The following is a 21,232-nucleotide window of genomic DNA, read 5'->3' on the forward strand; positions in this document are numbered from 1 at the left end:
TAGACCAGGCTGTCCTGAAACTCACTATGTAGACCAGGCTGTCCTGAAACTCACTATGTAGACCAGGCTGTCCTGAATCTCACTATGTAGACCAGGCTATCCTGAATCTCACTATGTAGACCAGGCTGTCCTGAATCTCACTATGTAGACCAGGCTGTCCTGAAACTCACTATGTAGACCAGGCTGTCCTGAATCTCACTATGTAGACCAGGCTATCCTGAATCTCACTATGTAGACCAGGCTGTCCTGAATCTCACTATGTAGACCAGGCTGTCCTGAAACTCACTATGTAGACCAGGCTGTCCTGAAACTCACTATGTAGACCAGGCTGTCCTGAAACTATGTAGACCAGGCTATCCTGAATCTCACTATGTAGACCAGGCTGTCCTGAATCTCACTATGTAGACCAGGCTGTCCTGAAACTCACTATGTAGACCAGGCTGTCCTGAAACTCACTATGTAGACCAGGCTGTCCTGAAACTATGTAGACCAGGCTATCCTGAATCTCACTATGCAGACCAGGCTGTCCTGAATCTCACTATGCAGACCAGGCTATCCTGAAACTCACTATGTAGACCAGGCTGTCCTGAATCTCACTATGCAGACCAGGCTGTCCTGAAACTCACTATGTGGACCAGGCTGTCCTGAAACTCACACAGATCCACTTGCGTCTCTCTTTGAGTGCTGGGATTCAGGTGTGTGCCACCACAGCCAGTTACTATTTTTCTTTTCTATTTTTCAAGGTGTGAAATATTTTTACTTAAACAAGGCTCTCAGCTACAGGTCTCTGAACTGTATTTTGTGGTTTATTTGTTCTTTTCATGTGAATTCATGGGCACTACATGGATGCAGAAGCTCTCAGAAGCCAGAAGAGGGTCAGATCCCTGGAACTGGAGGTAGAGGTGGTCGTGAGCTGCCATGCGTATGCTGAGGAGGAAACCTGGGTCCTCTAGAGGAACAGAAAGTACTCACAACCACTGAGATCCTGACTGTTGGTTTGCATTGTGAGTTCTAAAGAAACTACTGGAGTTTTAAACGAATCCTGAATATTTCAAAACCATCAGGGAATTCTCATGTGTACGTAGGTGTGTATATATGAGCATGTGTGAGTGTGTTCTCGTGTGTGTATGCTGGGGACTGCTCTCAGCATCGCTCAGCTCTCTGGCTCAGACAAATGGCTTGGCGAAGCTGTTCTATATTAACACTCGAGTCCTTCATGTAATCAGGGAAGTGAGTGTCCATCCACTTCAGAGACTGGCACGCACGTCTACGAAGCTCAAAATAAGCACGTCTGAAATCACACGTTAAATATCTGAAATGCATTTAAATGCAAATTATTTCTGAACTTATCACAAAAGCTATCTAAAGTATCAGGAGATTGAGCTGCAGCTGAATGGTAACAACTCATGACTCATCAGACAATATCCATTTGGAGATCGCTTCCTCTTTGCATTTCACAGTGAGCCAGGTTGAAGATCTCAAAGGCAGCGAGCTATTAAAAAGTAAAAAGTATCTCTGAGCAAGGCACATCCAAACATATATCCTCAGTATGTGCATTAACACTTAAAATATAATCTGTGTAAGTGTGCCATATAGCTGCAAATTGTGTTTCTGAATAATATCTACATAATTTTCAATAAACTAATAGTAAATTTTCTAGGTCCTAGGTACCAAAGACAAATGGCCTTTGCTAGAATTAGTTTTCCCTCAGGAGTGAGGAAACAGAATCTATCTTCCGTAATAGTGAAAATTTAAAAAAAAAATCACCTTACAGAATAGAAAACGGGCATTGGCGAATGCTGCTTGGGTCATACTACCATGGGCTCATCTCTGAATGTAGGGGAGCCTTGGATTAGGGTAACGGTCAGTCAGAGGAAACATGACGTGGTTAGATGGCATGCACATATGGTGTGCACATACGGCATGCACATACAAGATGACTTTGAGAGTTCACTGGTGGCTTTCATTCCTGTTTACACCAGGATCCTAAGTACTATAGCTTCTTAAGGCTCAATCCTTCCTTATGGTGAGGACTTTCCTGTGTATCGTAGGATGTTTAGAAACATCTCGGACATTCATCCACTGAACATCAAATATATCTGTGATTCCTCCACACTGGGCAGTAGATCTCCAGAGGTCACCTACTGTCCCTTTGCAGACTGGCATTGCTCTCAGCGGAGAATACAAGTCTACAGAGAGCAGCCCACCTTTCAGGGCTGAGTGACAGAAGGAGTATGTGGGGAGTAGGCTCTGTGGGGACAGAGTGTGTTTGTCCTTTGGGTCTTCCACCGCTTGCTTCATAACCGCCTTCACGACAGATCCTGAAACCTCAGCTTCTCCACATGAAACCTCAGCTTCTCCACATGAAGAGCAGACAAAAATGAGCTCTCCCTTCAGGCTCTAAGGTTAGGGATGGGGCAACGCTAACATCCTGTTCACCCTCAGATTTCTCCCGTCTAGGAGACGGCCTGATGCACCGCTTAGCACTGAAGCTCTGGTTGGGAGCGCACTGAGCATGCCTGAGCAGTTAAAGTGCACCAGGCCCTCCCTGTGTTACTGTTTGCTGTTCATATCGTTTTCCTCTATAATCTTCTTCTACATTTTATTCATTTCTTTGAGAATGTCATATAAATTATTTTGGTCACATTCATCCCGACCTCTCCCTTAACCCCTCTCCACTTCACTAGAGCAGGAGCTCAGCCTCCTAGGCACCTCCATCTGATGTCCTGTGTCCTCCTTGCTGGGTAAGCAGTAGCTTAGGGCCAGCCCTGGGTGGAACACTAGTTGCTGATAGCCCTGAGCGGCCACATTCCACGTAGCTGTCCTTGGATCTCTGGTGACCAGATGCCCCTTGGGAGGTTCTTATCTGAGGCTCACCTTGTGCTCAGGTGACTGCTTTAGGATGACTCTAAGTAGATGTGGCTTTAGACCTAGCCACACACTAGGACAATGCCCTTTATATTGAGAAAACATTTGAGAGACTCCATGGTTTGGGGAGATCCTGGGTGTTCCCACACTGGCAGGACAGTGTCAGAGAACCTGATTTAGTCGTCACTACCCCTGGTCCTCAGAAGGAAGAACCACAGGATGGCCCTTATTTGTTCCTCCAGCCCTTCTCACCCTCCATCTCCACAAGAAGCACACAGAAGCACCTTCCCTTCTGTTTCAGTCCACTGAACTGAAAGAAGAAATCAGGGATGGAGCCCAACACAGAGAAAGGGTCTATGGGATGATGAGATGGTGTGTGCAGATTCTAGACCTTCTAGAATCTTCTAGAAGGTCTGTGCTCCCAAAGATGCTGTCTCTATGCATCCTTCCCACCCAGCTCACCTCTAATGAGGAAGATGAAGGTCAGAGCCAGGGAGGTGAAGGTGTACAGAAAGAGTCCAGCAACTGGTCAGGGTGGGTCATGGTCACAGGGGTCATTTCTGCACAGGCTCAGTCCACGTTCAGAACAGGACAATGGTCCTCTCCCCTTCTTTGACTTCCCCAGAACCTATTCTGCCCCACTTTACTCCCAAATGATGCCATCCACACTGCCTGTTGCTTCCAATTTGCTACCCACTGGGGTAGCCTCCTAGAGACAAGAGCTTACCTGTAAACAGGAAGCTGAGTAGGATGTCGGTCAGGGAGGAAACTGATAACTGATACTTTTTCTGGCCTGACTCATGGGTTCAACAAACACGGGAAAGACATCTTCCCAAATCTACTTCCTTGCACAAACATTCATTCTAACAATAGAGTTCCTTTATCTGGGACCCCAAACAGTCTGACCAACAGCCCCAGCCTTAGGTGATACGGAAGACAACACTGAGCAGGAGTGACCGAGACCTCAGTGGAGGTCACGGTTATGCTCTGCACTAACAGGAGACAGAGAAGGAGGACATGGGAAGTGCAGTGTGGAACGCTCATCGCCTCACAGACAGCCTCTTCAGCCTGCCACGTGCTGTTCTGTCTCAGGCGCACCTCTATACTGTTCTCCTCCATGGCATCCTGTAGTCAGCCTGGCCAACATTGTCAGACAAGCCTCACTCAGTCCACTTTGCTTTTGCCTGATTTCAGCTTCCGAATACCAGGTCTTCACCTCTGAATGAGGCTCTACCTGGCTCCATTTGCGAGAGCAGGAACGCGCACCCCCGAGACACCCACTCCGGTTTCTAAGTCTTTTCTGGAGTCTTTCTAACATGCTGAGAGAGGCGCACTTGGCAGAAAGGAGCTGGTTACAGCCGACATCTGCATCTTCAGAAGAAACCAAAAGAATATGGAAATGGCCTCTTGGTGCCTCCCACCTCACTGTGAGGAGTGATAAGCCTTCTCTATCTCAAGATCTTCAAAGGCATTACAATCAAAGGAATCAACAGCGAACAGCTCTGCCCAACCCTGCACACCAAAGTGAAACTCTGGAGTTCTAAAAGAAATTTTTTTTCTCTCTCTTTTTTTTTTTTTTTTTTTTTTGGCCTACAGATCCAGCCATGCTAGCTGCAGAGGACCAGGCAATACATAAAACACTCCCTGGCCCTCCCCCGCGGGGCTAGCAATAAAAGACAGCCTTCTGGGCTGAGCTCTGGGGAGGCAAAGATGTTTCTCTACTCTCGCAGGCAGCGGGTTTTCAATAAATGAATGCATTTTTGAATTAATTTCTATTTCATAGCAATTTGAACGCTATTGTTGACTTGCTCAAATAAATTGTATCATCCTGAAACACAGATTGGATGCTACTTCCTTCCTGAAAACCCCGGGAGACCTGAGGCCTCTCTTGGAATAAGAATCTAAGCGCCTATCTTACCTTGCAAGGCCTGTGTGATGAACCCCTCCCAGGACCTGCTGCTGTCATAGCCATGCTGGGAGCTGGGGTTAACCCCATCATGTCCCGTGTTCCCTGGTGGAAAATGGTTTTTGTCTGATACATGTCACCCTGGCTCTAGAATCCCAGAGATTCAACTCGCTGTCTCCTATCTTCTTCACACTAAGTAGAATGTCTCCTGTGGGCTCTAAACTGGTCATGGGAGTTTTCTGCCTGTGGTCCTCACATCTGCACCCAACACAAGAAGTGTTTGGCCGGACTAAATGCCTCAGAGCATGCGCCCTCCCCTGTCTTCTTCCCTACCCATGTTCTGTTTCCTGTCCTGAGCCCTGACTCATCTGATTGATAGCTGTGTGCACTTCTCTGAGGTGACAGGACTCCCCAACAGCTTCCTGCCTGGGTTTCTTATTGCTTAAGCTTATTTCTTTTTCTTTTCTTTTCTTCCTTCCTCCTCCCCATCCTCCTCCTCCTCTTCCTTTTTCTCCTCCTCCTCTTCCTCATCTGATGGACGAGGGTCATCTTTCTATCTGTTGTTTCATTGGTTAATTAATAAAGAAAACTGCTTGGCCTTTGATAGGACAGAAAATTAGGTAGGTGGAGTAAACAGAACAGAATGCTGGGAGAAAGAAGCCGAGTCAGGTAGTTGCCATGATTCTCCCACCGGACACAGACACAGGTTAAGATCCTACCTGGTAAGCCACCAGCTTGTGGTGCTACACAGATTATTAGAAATGGGTTAATCAAAGATGTGAGAATTAACCAATAAGAGGCTAGAACTAATGGACCAAGCAGTGTTTAAAAGAATACAGTTTCCGTGTAATTATTTCGGGTAAAGCTAGCCAGGTGGCCGGACGCAGCCCGCCGCTCCTCACTACACTCATCTTCCTCCTCCTCCTCCTCTTCCTCCTCCCCCTTTCCCTCCTTTTCCTTCCCCTTCCTCTTCCTCCTCCTCTTTTGTTTTAAATTTTGCAGTTCTGGCAAAGTGCTCCATGAGTTTAGTCCCCAGTCCCGCTCACCTCCTTTGAGTGGATGTATCGCTCCCATAGCCTCCTGAAGTCAGTTCCTCTGCCTGATCCTTGTTGCAGGACAGACCAGGGCATGACAAATCTAGAGGAAGCTACAACAGCAAGCCTAGGGTCTCACTGCAGTGGATGTGATCATAGGGCTCTTGCCCACTCGAGCCTCATAAATACCGAGGGAATGTGCCTGGACTATTCCTAGCCTTGGGGCTGCGACCTGCAGCTTAGTGATCCATTGTAGTCCTGATCATAGGAGAAAAGTCTTCCCTAGCTGTGAGCCACAAGCATGAAGACAAGCGAGACAGAGAAACCCAAAACTGAACTTTGACGCACCTACCCTCTGCAGAGGGCCCTCAGTGTCAATCACAGACTCTCCCCTGGGCATTTCCCTGGAGACTCACGGCTGACTTGGCAAAGGCCCTTCAATAACAGCAGCGTCTACAGTGCAGGCCAACTCCCACTACCATCCCTCTGGGCTATGGGAAGAGCATCACCCTGGGGATCCCCCAAAGTCTAGCCCTTCTCATGCTGTAGTTGCCCCATTTGGAGGGGTCCTCTTTTTAACTGAGCTAACCTTTGACCCAGATCCCACAGTCTAGATTCTTACCCAGATTTTATATTGGTCTAACTAGCTTCAACTTCGGTCTAGGGTCCAGGAGAATCTCTCACAAAATTAACCCGGTCATTTTCTTCCCTTCAGGTTCTCAAATTCCCTTCCAGAGAAAGAAAGGTTCGAGGCCACTACCTCTGTCTGGTCTCTTCTGCTCCTCTCTTCCCAGGGAACGGTTCAGGTCCCTGATCTGCTCAGTATCACACAATCAAAATGGGAGACACCTTATGCATACCAATGAAAGCAAACAGTTGCCAGCTGGGTGGTGGCAGCTGGGATGCAGGTTCTGTCTGCATATATATGTAGGACCTAGTTCCAGTGGAGTGACCATCATACTTGTTTGCTAGGGATAATTAAGTATCTGTGACATATTTGGAGGGACGGAGTAAGAGAAGTTGGCAAGCCATTTCAATTTTCTCATCTGCGGACTGAGAGGTAGGCTGGGCAGTGTGGCTCCAAGGTTCTTCTAGGTCGGATGTAACACAGTCACCAGAAGATGTTTTAAAGCAGCTGTGGGGTAGCTGAAAGGGTACCAAAGGTAACGAGCTTGTTACACAAGCTTGAGAACCTGGTTTGAGTCCCCAGAACCCATGTGAGGGTGTCTATAATCCCAGGGTTTTTACAGTGAGAAGAGAGTAGAGACAGGAGAATCTTGAAAGTCTGTGGGCCAGCCAGCCTGGTGTACATGATAAATGACACCCTAAGGTGTCCTCTGACCTCCACAGGCTTGCGGTATTGTACACTCGCCTCCCTGACACCAGATACACACAATCACCCAACAAAACCGCAGCCATGACAAAGTCAATCATATTGCAGTCAGGCAAGGGAAACGAGAAAGACAATCGGGTTACCCTGGCCTGAATTTGAACCGGTATGGAGTCCAGAGTGCCTGCCAGGATGCTGACATGCAAGCCCCAGGATGGAGGAAGGAGGGAGGATGGGAGTGAGGCTGGAGGACACAGCTTCTCTCTGTGTCACCACGAGAGTCGAGCCACTTACAGGATACCGCACTAATGAAATTCAGAAGAATTTCCACAGCCCGGAGTGAGGAGGCGGCTTTGCTTAGTGAACCAAATACATAATCAGCCAGGAGCCCCTGGGCAGTCTAATCCAGGTGTGTGGCTGCCGCGGCGACAACGCTGGTTAACCTCTTCATGCCTCAGTTTCACCAGCTGCGCCCAGCAGATAAGGCCGAGGCGGCAAAATGAATGCTTAGCCGCACGAGGAGTCTAAGTGGAAAGAGCCCAGTGGAGGTGCTCCCCAGGAGCTGGCATGGCGGGGAGGCCTCAGGCACATCGTGAATTGCTTTTCCTTAAGCAGTCAAGAAGATAACTGCTCATTTGTTTATCAAACTCTCTCTCTGCCATCTATTTTTTTCTTTAAGTGTGTGTGTCTAAGGAGACCTAGAAAACAGTTTTCTTCAGTTAGCCGCTGAGAGTTGACAGCGGAGAAAGGGGAAATAGGATGGGTTTTCTCTTAATATATGTTAAAAACCCATGAGTTACTCATGTGGCAGTCTCAGCTCGCCTCCATGACAGGTGTCACCGTCCTTGTCCCTAAGCGTGAGTACACTGAGGTGTAGACGGGTAATAGTAACTAAGTGCTTCTAAACATGGCTTCATGGTAGCACACCCTGTGAGTTTTACGAGCACACTGGAGCTTGGTCACACTCCAAGACCTTCGAACTTAACCGCTTTCAAATGTGGCTTGAGCATGTGGGGCGGGGAGTTCAAAGGCTCCCCAGGGTGATTCTCTCGCCAGCACTCGCCAGCACATTTGAGAGCTACAAATGCCACCTTGAAGGTCACAGATCTTTAAGGCGGAAATGCAGGCCTTGCTGACTGCAGGCCGCTTCCTCCTATCAAGTTATCTCCTGTGCTGGCTTCAGTCTTCCAAAGACGCCTTCATATCTGGGCCCGAAGTCTGCTTTCTATGAAACAAGCAAACACTCGGGTCTGTGGCATTTCCCAGACATCTGATGTCTAGACAGGGACGGAGCAAAGGAACCTGGGACACAGCTGCCTTGCTCTTGGGAGCCTCTAAAGAGACAAAGCCCTGCCACTGTAAAGTCTGTGAGTTTGGTGGAGAGGCTTTCCAAATCCAGAGGGTAGCACTTATTGTGTCCAACAAGCGTGGCTAGGCACAGAACGGAACACAGGAATGACGGTGATGAGATGGGCTCAGAGGTCACCTTCTGCGGGTGAATTTCCCAAGCAAATAGGCTGTAGGGATTCAAATTGGAACTACATATACGTGTGTGTGTGTGTGTGTGTGCATGTGCCTCTGTGAGGGGTAAGCATATCTTTCCCTGATTGTGTATGTGCCTGTTTGTGGGGTGTGTGTGAGCGTCTGTATGGGAAGGGGCTGCATGTTGATGGGTGTGTGAAGATATATTTGTGGGGCCCAGAAGCCAGTCTCAGTTGCTCCTCAGGAGACATATGCCTTATATTTGGAGACAGCATCTCTAGCTGGTATCTGGGAGTCCCCAATTATGCCAGGCTGCCTAATCAGGGAGCCCAGGGATCTACCTGTTTCTGTCTCTCCAGTGCTGGGGTGACAGTTGTGTGTCACTTTGCCTGGCTTTTTCTGTGGTTGCCTAGAATCAAATACAGATGCTGATGCTTCGGCAGTGAGCATTTAACCAACTGAGCCGTTTCCCCAACTGGAGCTCTCTTAGGCTCATGTTCCAGAGGATGCTCCAGTATCGCTGGGAGGGGAGTTAAAATTCAACGTTTGGGATCTGCTCCAGTGTTCATGCCCCACTAGATGTGGGCTGAGACTTCTAACTAGTTCCCAGCTGACGATGCCGGTCGGGGGACACACTTTGATGGCTTCTCTGACAGGTGAGCCTGCCAAAAGAACATTGCTAACATCTACCTGTGTCGCTGCTAGCTGGGCCCTGGCATTCCCTTTTCCCTCTATTTCACCTGCGTGGGGCTTAAGCTGTGTGGTAGTGGCTCCCGTTGGCAGACACCGACTGAGTGCACACCCACTTAGAGCTTCTGCACCATCAGGCGATGGCGCTGCGATCATTCCCATTCGAAGAAAGAGAAAAGCGGAAGCTGAGATTCAAATAATGCCCAGGGTGACACAAGACGGGGATGCACACAAAATGGAGAGCCCTACATCTTCTCACGCCCGCAAGAATGGAAACATCACACGGTTCACTCGAAAACAAAGTCCAGATTCAAAGCTTGGTAGGTCTGCTTCCAAAGCCTGGGACCCAGCCTGAGCCATTGGTACCTTTGCTCTCAGGCTGTTCCTTGGCCATGTGAGGTACTGGCCAGTTGACCACAGGGACGAGAGAAGGTGAGATGGTGGATATGGAACCGTGTATGAGGACAGATGACATACCTGTGATACCAGCCCTAAGGAAGCAGGAAGACACACGAATTTGAAACCAGCCTGGACTGCCTCAAGCAAACAAATGAACAAAAATCAAAATCCCAGGATGGGAGACACGTGTTACCCCAAGTGTGGCTTGGTCACCTGCCCTATCAGCCATGCTGTCTGTTGACCCCCAATAGAATCATTATGCACAAGATAATACTCTAGATAACTCTCTAGCTTGGAAGCACCTGTATCTCTCAAATGTCTTATGATCATCATTTAAGATAGATCTATTTCCAGATGGAAACAGCCTGTCCACATGCACGCATCTTTTGCCTGATCGTCTTGGAGCCAGGCATTGGTTAGTAATGAGGCAGAGACCACGTGACTGAAGGCAGAGAGACAAGCAAGGAAACCTGAGTGCTGGGTGTACTCCAATTTTATCGCCTTGTTCATAACCACAGACTCAGAACCTGGCCAAGATCTTGGCTCCAAGGAGGGTAAGTTGCACAGAAGAAAACAAAGTGTGTGTTTGATGCTTCCGTGTTCTGAGTCTCCGGTTGTTCCAATGAGAACGGCCCCCAGAGGCTTGTATATTTGAATACCTGGTCCCCAGCAGAACTGTTGGAAGGATTAGGAAGTGTGGTCTTGACTGGAGGAGGTGAGGGATATCACTGGGAGTGGGCTTTGAAGTTTCAAAGATTTCCACCATTCCCAGGGCACGCTTTTAGCTCCTTCTTGTGAATCAAGGCATGAGCTCTCAGCTGTCACCATGCCTTCGCTCTGACCTCATGGAGTCTAACCCTCTGAAATCAGAAATCCAATTTAAAGCTTGCTCTTATATGTTGCCTTAATCAATGTGTTTTGCCACAGCAATAGGAATGTAACCAAGATGGAGACCGAGAACCCAGATACCCCGGCTGCCTGCACGATACATTTAGTGCACTGTATTGTTTGGCTGGCTGGCTTTGGCATCACCGAGGAGTCTTACCTCTAGGTTCCTGTGTGAGGGTGTTTCCCAAGAGTATAACTGGGAAGAGAAGACCCATTTAAGATGTGGGAATCACCATCCCATGGGCGGGGATCCAGCACCAAGTCAGCGAGCTGAGCGCTGGCATCCCTCTCTGTCTCCGTTTCTCGACTGTGGACGGAAAGTGACGGGATGCTCCCATGCCTTTCCCAGCATGACGGAACTTAGCTCCTCAAACCTTGAGTCAAAATCGCTCCTCTCTTCCTCTCCCAGTCGCCTGTGTCAGGCATTTTGCCCCAGCAATGAGCAAAGACACTCACATGAGCATCAAGCTCGTATTTGTGAAGTTAAAATGAGATAATCATAAATAATTATGGTGGACCCTGGAAAACCATAAACGTTCATGGAAGGCTGGTACCGACGTCAGTACAGCACTACATCTCGGGAACCCCTTTGGTCTCCAGCCAACTTCTTTATTGTCAGTGAAGATAGTAAACATTCTTTATGTGCCAAGGACTATAATGGTTTGAATGTAAAGTGCTTCTCAAAGGCTCACACATTTAAACCTTTGGTTCTTCAGCCGGCGGCACTGCTTGGGGCAGGGGATGCTAGAGCCTTGTTGGAGGAAATTGCAGGACTTGAGGTTTCACAGCCCAGCTCCCACTTCTTATTTCCTTCCTGCTTCCTGACTGCGAGTTGTGACCAGCCTGCCTCTTGTGAGTTTGCTGCCTGAGGCCATGGTTTTCACACGCAGTGGAATGATTCCCTCAAAAAAACCCCTTTACCCTTAAGTGGCTTCTTGTCATGTCACTAAGAGATCCCAGGAGGTCGTGGATCCCAGGAAGTTGTCAGGAACACAATAGGTACACATACAGTTAGTTCTCATCTTCCTTCCAGACACTCCCCTCCCCTCCCACCCAGTTACCTGTGCATCTCCTACCAAGTAAACCTGATCAGAGTGACATGTGTCATTGACATTGATTGGCCATGCTTCTTGTCTCACCTCATACCCCCCATGGAGACTTGCAAACCTTCCACTGGGACCCTCCTCTTGCCTAACTGACTCAGTCTCCCACTCCATTCCTGTCTCCCCATATTGATAAATTCACAGGCAGCAGATTCCATTCACAGTGAGAGAGAATCATTACCACCCGCTAATATTTTTATAGAATTTCATAAACTTGGTCATTCATGAATCATTTACAGTACTTTATTCCAATGAAGAGTTCACAAATCACTCAAACACTGGCAAAATGCATAATAATGAGTGATATTTCAGGAGGCTTTGCATTAATATGTCAGCTCCCAATACTGCAAGAGCTAAATTATTTTTCCAGGTGCCACTTTGGGTCAGAACCACAGGAAGCCCTTTTGGGCACTGGGGCAGGGGATGGTGGTGGGGTGGCAGTAAGTCACGGGGCAGGGTGGGGCTTAAGTCATTGATCACAAAGCCTGTCAGATCCTCTCTCGGCCCAATTCAGATAGTTCCTAGGAAACAGGCTTCGGAATCTGGATCAGATGCTGGGGGTGAAAACAGGAAGAAGGGACTTAGAAGCAAGACTTTAGAGCTGCTGTGAGACTGGTATGGATCCTGAATTTAATACACAGTGACTATGAGTATTAGATTGGTATCACCTTTGAGTATTGGGTTGGATAGTAATACTTCCTTTTCCCTTCCTTCCTTCCTTCCTTCCTTCCTTCCTTCCTTCCTTCCTTCCTTCCTTCCTCCCCCTCCTTCCCTTCAGCCCTTCCCTTCTTCTCTCCCTCTCTTTGCTTTAGTTCTTCCCCTCCTTCTCCCTCCATCTTTACTTTCTCTCTTCCCCCTCTCTCCCTTTTTCCTTCTTCTCTCCATCCTTCCTACTTGCCCCTCCTCCCTCTCCCCTTTTCTTCCTCCTTCCCTCCCTTCCTTTCTTACAACTGAACCCCAGGGTCTGAGCATGCTAGGTAGGTGTCCCTACCACTGAACTGGGTCTCTAGAGCTCTTTCCATGTTTTTGTTTGAGATATGACCTTACTGGATGGTCCAGACTGGTTATGAACTCAATCTGTCACACTAACTGGTCTTCCCCTTGTGGTTTTTCTGCCCCAGCCTTTTGGGTACCTAGGACTACAGGAAGCCCGCTCTGCTCCTTGTTCCTGGAGCTCTTTCTTCTTCTGTCTCTTGCGTGAGACAGATAAGAGTGTGTACATGAAGAGGTTCTGAGCTGTCCACTGTGCCGTGTTTAAAAATGGTAGCTTTCAACACTGGTGTTCATTTAGCGTCAAGCACAGCTGTATCTCAAGTTGTGTCTCATTCACCCACCCCGAGGCTTTCATCAGAGTGCTTCTGGTTGGATTTGGGGCGGGGGATCTGTTGGCACATGGGCCCGTGCATGTACAAGAACAGTGTTATTTAACATGGAAACAAACAACAACTATATTAGAGCAATTACGATGTCAATACACACGCCCACACATTCCTGGCTTTTGAAGTTTGGGAAAGGAGATGCGAAAGTCTAGGTATGTGGAGACCCTGGATGCGTGCTTTAAAGAAGCCTCTCTGATCCCAACCACACCAAACGTCACAACCAGAGTGGATCTGGCCTCAGTCGAAGACAGGAGGTTACTTCCCAAGGAACTTCAAAGTGGGCAGGAGATACCCCATTCTTTTTTTTTTAAAAATATTTATTTATTTATTTATCTATTTATTTATTTATTTATTTATTTATTTATTTATTATGTATACAATATTCTTTCTGCGTGTATGCCTACAGGCCAGAAGAGGGCACCATACATCATTACAGATGGTTGTGAGCCAGCATGTCGATGCTGGGAATTGAACTCAGGACCTTTGGAAGAGCAGGCAATGCTCTTAACCACTGAGCCATCTCTCCAGCCCCAAGATACCCCATTCTTGTGTTTAAGGATATCCTCACGACAGTCCCCTGGTTCCTCCTCAAGGGCAAAGGCCACAGAAGGGAGACTGAGAAGAGGAGCTGAGGTGTGGGGAGGAGACAGGGCGTGAGAACCCAGGCTGCCAAGGCTGCATGCTTCCATAAGAATCAAAGGTGACAGTATTGCCATTGTTCTACCCTCATTCTCCTGGGACCCAAACCCATTATGCCCAGTATCTTGGGACCTGCTAGTGGATGGGGACCCTCAAACACACCACGTAGTTCTGGGAGAGGCTGTCAGCTGGAGTTTCTGGCACAATCAAACCAAGGGACATGGCTGACCTTACTCTGCCTGATGAACCAAGCTCTAATGGCTGCTGTGATTGTCCCTCAAAGTCTCCTACCTCCATGGAACTTTCTGACTGCTCTTGGAGATGAAGGCTACTGCCACCTAAGGAGAAGGTTCACACTGAGGTGGGCCAAGTATGTGCTACCCAGAGTCTTTCCCCAGGATAGTAAAGGTTCCCAGTAAGGTGATATTCTATAAACTAATTCTAGATCTCACAAATATCAGACAGGCCATGAGGCCTTGGATAGCATGCTTCACCTCCTATTCATTAATCTCTGTAGGAGGCAGCCCAGACCCCTACCGATTCTCATTCCCCAGGGCTTGCAACCTGAGCTTCCAGGGTGCAGGCTCTTCCCTGCAGATCTCTTTTATTTTATTTAATATCCCCTGTCTCCTTACTCCTCTAGAGGACCCTGAGCTATGGATTCAGCCTAATACCCATACTTCATGAAGAAATAGCAAAACTACGACTCGTTTAAGATTAGAATGGAGCAGTTTTGCATTTGCCGGGTGTCAACAAGTCAAATGTGTTAGAAAATTACAGAATTTAAAATGCTTAAGAACATTCAAGAAAATGATGTTCAAGAGTAGCTCTGATCTAGGAGAACCTGCTAAGTGCTGGGCATTGTGCCAAGTGTTTGCAGAAGGAAACCCATTTTGCCTTGTATGGAGAGGCACCCACCACCCTCTGCGCGTTATGGAAAAATAACAACAAGATTAGAGAGGGTGAGGGTTGTCCAAGCTCACGTGCCTCAGGAGGAAGCATGGATCCTGAGGTCTGGATGATTTTGTTTTTGTCGTTATGGTTTGTTGGTTTTTTTGATCCCTGAACTCTTAGCTACTGAGCTCAGAAATCAGATTCACCATACTCTGCCTCATATCTGAAACGCCACCTATGTTCCATAATAGGTGCGAGGTGGGAAGGCAGTGTGTATCCATAGTCTGGTGCTGGTGCTAACACAGGCCAAGTCGTCTCTGCTTATTGTCACCACCAGTGACCACTGTGGGCCTAGCATCAACTTTTTACAAGAGCCAGAATTCCTGTGATGGGAGCTCTCCCCCTGTTCAGAAAAGACCCAGAAAGTCCTCGGAAAGACTTTTAAGGGGGGAAGCGGTCCCATCTTCCTGGGACCAATACCCAAGGACCTTCTAGCAGGTGGGGACCCCACAGCACAACACACGGCTAGCAGTAGCAGACGCCTCTCTTGCCAACAATCTTCCATCTCTTTACTGAAATTCACGGTGAACAAGGCGGGCGGGCAGGGGGTCAAACTCAGAGCGTTTATCCTCAAACGCAACCACAACACTGAATTTTCTCCTCCTCTTTTGTTTCCTTCTCCCCAGCTCCCCCTTCCTTCCTTTACCTTTTCACATAATTTTAATCAATGGAACCATTAGTATATAATACTGACAAAGGAGTACAGACTCAGGAGAAGTCCACCAAGAGTAACATCCCAGCCGGCAATACCCAAGAGGTCTGTATTCACAAGTCAAATGCGATTTCTTCATTAGAAAATAGGGCGGGTACCTAATTTACTTATGAACTATTCTGAGAATGGAATTGCACGAAACAAATTACATGCTTACAACCAGTCCGGGCACACAGTGCTTTCAGTGCGTTTGTGGTTTGCCCAGCTGCCACAGGCAACCACATCAACAGCATCGCCGCCACCGCTCCTAAGGAGATGCCCATTCTACTAGGGATTGATAACTTTTACACGTTTCTTTGACTTTTTCTTTGACCGTGGCTCTAAAGGCACACCTGTCCTGATCTGTGTCAAGGACTACTAATGAGTGGGGACATCGTATGTGTTGGCCTTCTGTCTTTGATTTTGAGTATTCCCGTGTGACTGCCACTTCCACATATTTCTTCCTCATAGATATTTTATGGTTGACTTTCTACTTCTTTGTGTGCATGCACTTGCACGTGTGCGTGCTTGTTGTGTGTGGGTGTGTATGTGGCATGTGTGTGTGTGTAGTGACTGTGGAGGTCAAAAGAGGGCATTGGATCTCCGGGAGCTGGAGTTACGGATGGTTAAAGGTTGACTTTCTACTTCTTTGTGTGCATGCACTTGCACGTGTGCGTGCTTGTTGTGTGTGTGTGGGTGTGTATGTGGCATGTGTGTGTGTGTAGTGACTGTGGAGGTCAAAAGAGGGCATTGGATCTCTGGGAGCTGGAGTTACGGATGATTGCGAGCTGCTAGACATGAATATTGGGATCCAAAGTCGGTCCTCAGAAGGGCAGCATGTGCTCTCAGCCCCTGAGCTACCTCTCCAGTCCCCACTGCAATATTTGAAATGCTGCAGGAAGCTGCCTTCCTAAACACTCTGATGTCACACCCCCTCTGCCCGCCCCACTTTTCGCTGTTTCACACTAAGAACCACGTCCTATATTGTACAAAACTGCACCGACTCCTTCAGATTTCATCAGGATAAATGTCTAAAGGTAGGATTATCTTGTCTGAGGGTTTGCACTTATCACCATCAAGTCTCTGAAAGCCAGACTTGGCCTGAGGGCTTTGACCTCCTCCGAGATGCCTCCAGTGTCACTCTCATTGGTTTTCACAGCCGAAGTCTGACACAGGCTTAGAGGCTCTGATGATAAGCTAGGAGCCCCTCACTGGTACCCTCTACTTTTGTCCTCATGGAAGCACCTCAAGCCACACTTTTGTGGGTTTGATGAGGCACAGAAATAATTGGCTCAGCGGGAAGAAATCGCTCTGCCATCTACATCTTTATGCACAGGGTGAGCAGATACCCAGTACTCACTTGGTAAGTAGCGATCGTTTCTCTGTCCAGGGTCCGTGTCACGGAGACGCTGCCCGTGTTCTCATTGATTCTGAAAATTCCTTTAGGCTCTTGATCCACTCCTTTCCCAGTGAGCCTGAACTTGGACCCTTCAGGTCTGTCACTATCGACTACCTGGTCGGAGAAACAGAGTGGCGTTTAAGACAATCGGAAAGACACAGAGAAAGCCCATCACAGACGCCCCCTGACCGGTCCACTAATCTCAGGTGCCAGCACAAAGCTGCCTGATGAATCAAGATTGACCCTGCCCCAAAGAGCATCATGGTTTAGCTTTGTTTATACAAATGGTTGTGGCTTACACCGGGAAAGCTTAGCATTGATGAGGAGACCAGGGTTGATGGAGCAAGGAGGAAGGAGCCAGGAAGTGCACACAGGAACTTGGATTATTTTTAATGGAGGAAGATTTGGTTTCCTCTGCAAACAAGGCTAAGTGTTGGTAGAAGCCATTGTTCACCAGTCCTACACTGGGCAGGCACAGGATAAGGGTTACTTCTTCGTTGCCAGTACCACCTACTCCACTGCTCCCCTGGGTGCCAGGCTTCTGCTGAGAGAGGCTTGTGTGACTGTTTCCTTTACACTTCAGACAGTATAATGGAGAGAGCCAACAGAGGAACAGTATTAAGCAAGCTGGCTGTGGTCACTGTCTTAAAGAGATGAAAAGAGATTCAGTGGACACCAATGTACAACACTTCCCCTCATGATTGTTGACCTTGTTTGGACATCTGAAGACTAAGTGCTGAAGTTAAAGACAGAGGGTGGCATTTCTGAGCCCGAGGAACAGTAAAGACAGAAGCAGATGACATGTGAGGGAACACCTAGAAAATTCCAGAGGAGAGTTGATGGAAGGTAAGGATAAAAATGGGGTCTTTCATGGCATGTGAAGTTGTGCAGTCAAGGAGAGAGCTGACAATACTGGTACAAGCTGGTTCCGTGTCCCGCTCGGGGGTCCATATCTCAGGTCACTGTCGTCATCAGAACTGCCAATGCTAATTTGGTTATAACAACACAGTTTAAAGACCATGACTGTATTAGATAATTAGATAATGGGGAGGCACAGATAAAAGAGGGATGCTGTTTGGCCAGCTGTAACTGCTTCACAAATGAACAGGTGTCTGGTTATGTCAGCACCCTCCATGGGCAGCACAGCAAGTACCAAGCCTGCAATTCTGCACTCAAGCACCAGGTGGCAGTGGTGCCTAAGGCAGCCCGAGCATCATGGCGGATTACTAGGCAGGGCCAGTAGAGGCACATTAAGACAATTCTATAAGATGGGTTTGGTTGCTTTTCATTTTCATTATTTTAAGATGTTCGTTATTGAAATCTACTTAAGGTTTTAATTAAACACCAATTATCTCTGTTTGAGTTTTTAAGATTAATGGAAAATAGGATCATTAATGAGAGACGTGATTTTTTTTTTTAGATGAAAAGATGTTTTAATCCCGATTTCATTGGAGCTAACCCACCACACAGCCCTTTCCTGAGCCCCCATCCCCTGCTTAGAGACTTCAGGATGTCAAAGACCCACAACTTCTGGGGCTTCCCATTGAGGCTAGGGTCCACCATATTGTTCAGCTGACTACCAGTTGAGCAAATGTATTCATGCAAATGTCACAACCCCACCTTCAAAGACAGGTCTTTGCCTCTGTGGTTCCCAGTTTCCACAGGGGCTTAATGGGGACAATGACTAGTAGGGGTGAGGAGGGAGGTTGAGGGTTTAAAGATACAGCATAGTTGGACATGGTACTACAATTACAGCTTCTCAGGAGGCCGAGGCAGGAAGATCTCAAGTTCTAAGCTGGACTGAGCTAGGTTGTGATTTAAAGACAGCTTGGGGACCTTGGTGAGAGCCTGCCACAAAGTAAAACTTTGAAAAGAGGGCTAGGGATGTATGTTAATGGAACAGTCCTTGCCTAGCAGGGTAAAGGCCCTAGGTTCAGCCTGTACTACAAAACCCCAAAACTAAAGGGCAAAAACGAGGCACCCAAATCGGGCCTGATAAATCAGAGCTAAACACTGCAATTCCAATAGCAATAATTGCAATAAAATTACACTGCCGCTCACGGGTGAGATGGATCCCTCCGGGCATAAAAAGCTTCTTAGCCATAACGGAAAATGAAATCCACTTTTTTTTTTTTTTTTGGTTTTCATTTTTTTTCGAGACAGGGTTTCTCTGTAACTTTGGAGACTGAACTGGAACTAGCTCTTGAAGACCAGGCTGGCCTCGAACTCACAGAGAGATTCACCACCACTGCCCGGCTGAAATCCACTTCTAAAGGGACAGATTAGTTTGTTTGTTTGTTTATTTATTTATTTAATGTAATGACTGTCCTAGCAAGGTGGATGGGACAGCTGGGCCACTTGGATGCTTCCCGTTATATCTCCCCCTTCCATGTGCATTCACACGCTCCCTTTTCTGGCCCTAAGTACGCCTGAGAAGGTTAACGAGGAAGACAGTCTGAGCAAACAAACACTATGTCCTAAAACTTCTGGGGTGTAACCCCATCTGAGGGGCAGCCCTGGTCCTATGGGCCTGCCACACACTGACTGGGGGTAAGGACCCACCAGGGAGGGCCTTCTTTGTTTTCTGTTTTCTTCTCCATCCTCCTTTGTTCAGAGAGGGTGGGGGCACAGAACCTTCTAGAAGAAGAGAAGCTCAGTGTGCCTCCTGGGGCAGACATCTTCACAGCAAGCTGAACTGGAGACTTGGAAACTCTCCTGGGGAGGCTTTCCCTTGTACTGATAAGGTCAGGGTCATTGCCTCCTTCTCTCTCTGAGATCTTGAACCACTTGACCTTACGGAAGCAGAGTTTGCAGAGAGAGAGAGAGACTTGTTTAATAATAAGTGACTGCTGCTGGATCAGAAGGACTTATTCTCCAGGGGCACAGCAAGCTGCCAGTTCTGGGCCTCAGCTTAGCATCGCTCAGGGCTTTCTCTCTCTCTTTCCCTCTCTCTCTCTCTCTCTCTCCTCTCTCCCTTCCTTCTCTCTCACCTTCTTTTTTCTCTCTCCTTCCTTTCCCTCTCCTCTGTAGAACCCAGCTTTTTAATCTATGTGTGGAATCTGCCTCCAGTCCTCAGGGTTGTGTGTTGAAGGAACACCCACAAGCCTGGTATAGTGTTCCCAGAGTATGGAACCCCGAGGGACACCAGCCCATGTGGAGGGCCCTGTTCTATCAACAAAAGACCCTTGAACTGTGGTTCCTGGTCAGCATCAGCATGCCCTGGAGTAGGAGGACATGTCTATACCTCCTGCCCTGAAACCATGGCCCTGGAGAGTCGCACCATGCCTTGCTCCCATGGTGACACTGCTTCACACCACTCTGGCTTCTCCGGAAAGACTGCAGCCCCCAACCCACAGACTCTCACCGAAGGGGGTTCCTGCTACTGCCTCCTGGAGGCTTCTTTTGAAAATGAACCAGGTCTCTTTGTCACCTTCCATTTTATTTTTTATTTTTATTTTTTAAATTTATTTATTATGTGTACAGTATTCTCAGTATTCTGTCTGCATGTATGCCTGCAGGCCAGAAGAGGGCACCAGATCTCATTATAGATGGTTGTGAGACACCATGTGGTTGCTGGGAATTGAACTCAGGACCTTTGGAAGAGCAGGCAGTGCTCTTAACCGCTGAGTCATCTCTCCAGCCCCCACCTTCCATTTTAAACATAATGATAGCAAAAGCTCTTCAAGCTGCTTCCCAGGAGCTCAGTGAAGCAGAGTGGATGTCTATTCACACCACACCCTGCCATCTCCAGCTGTGCCATAGGCACGTGGGCTTGTAGAGGTCGGAGAGAAAAGCGTGGGAATGGGGGACACTCTTCAGGGTAACTGGGCACCTCTATTCAGACTCTAGCTATGTGACGCTGCAATGGGACATGGTTGTCTAAGGAATCCACACTTGAGAACCACCAGGTTGATCTATTAAGAAAATTGAAAAAAGAAAAAAGGAAAAGAAAAGAAAGAAAGAATTCTTTACATCTTTAAGTGCACTTGGGATTTATGTTGGGCTACATGTGCTGCGATCCTAATGAGACTTTGCCAATACACTGAAGAGTCCCTGACTCAAGTTGGGAAGCAATCCTCCTCTTGGTTGAACTATTGTATCTTGGAAAGAGCTGCTGGAAAAGGAGAGAGCTGGGGGGAAAGCTGGGGCAGGGAGAGCAGGGGGCAGAGCTGGGTGGGGAGAGCTGGACGGGTGAGGGGGTCTCATGAGATTTAGGATCAGAACAAGCTTCACCCTGGAAAGCTGGAATTTAGAAGTCACACAAGGGCCCCTAAGAAGGATAGAGAAACAGAACTGTTCCAGGAGCAGATTGACCAGCTGGGCTGCCCTGGAGGAGATTGTCCCATCTGCCCAGCTGCCTGCAAGTCCTGCAGACATCTCCAGGGGTCTGCCTTTTGAGAGCTATCACCCACCTGCCCTGGGGTGGGCTTTTGGACATGTGGCTGCCTTTTTAATAAGTCTATTCTCCTA

General features: G+C 47.9%; 1 protein-coding gene across 1 annotated transcript in view; it reads right to left on the minus strand.

Annotated features, from left to right (window-relative positions):
- The window catches only part of Cdh13 (cadherin 13), a 940,941-nt gene that overhangs the window by 390,687 nt on the left and 529,022 nt on the right, over positions 1-21,232 (minus strand). The window contains exon 5 of the mRNA XM_057754115.1: positions 16,724-16,876. Coding sequence (XP_057610098.1) covers positions 16,724-16,876 — 153 coding nt within the window. The remainder of the gene's footprint in view (positions 1-16,723; positions 16,877-21,232) is intronic.

This window comes from Chionomys nivalis, chromosome 21 (assembly GCF_950005125.1).
Source record: "Chionomys nivalis chromosome 21, mChiNiv1.1, whole genome shotgun sequence".
Classification (NCBI taxonomy): Eukaryota; Metazoa; Chordata; class Mammalia; order Rodentia; family Cricetidae; genus Chionomys; species Chionomys nivalis.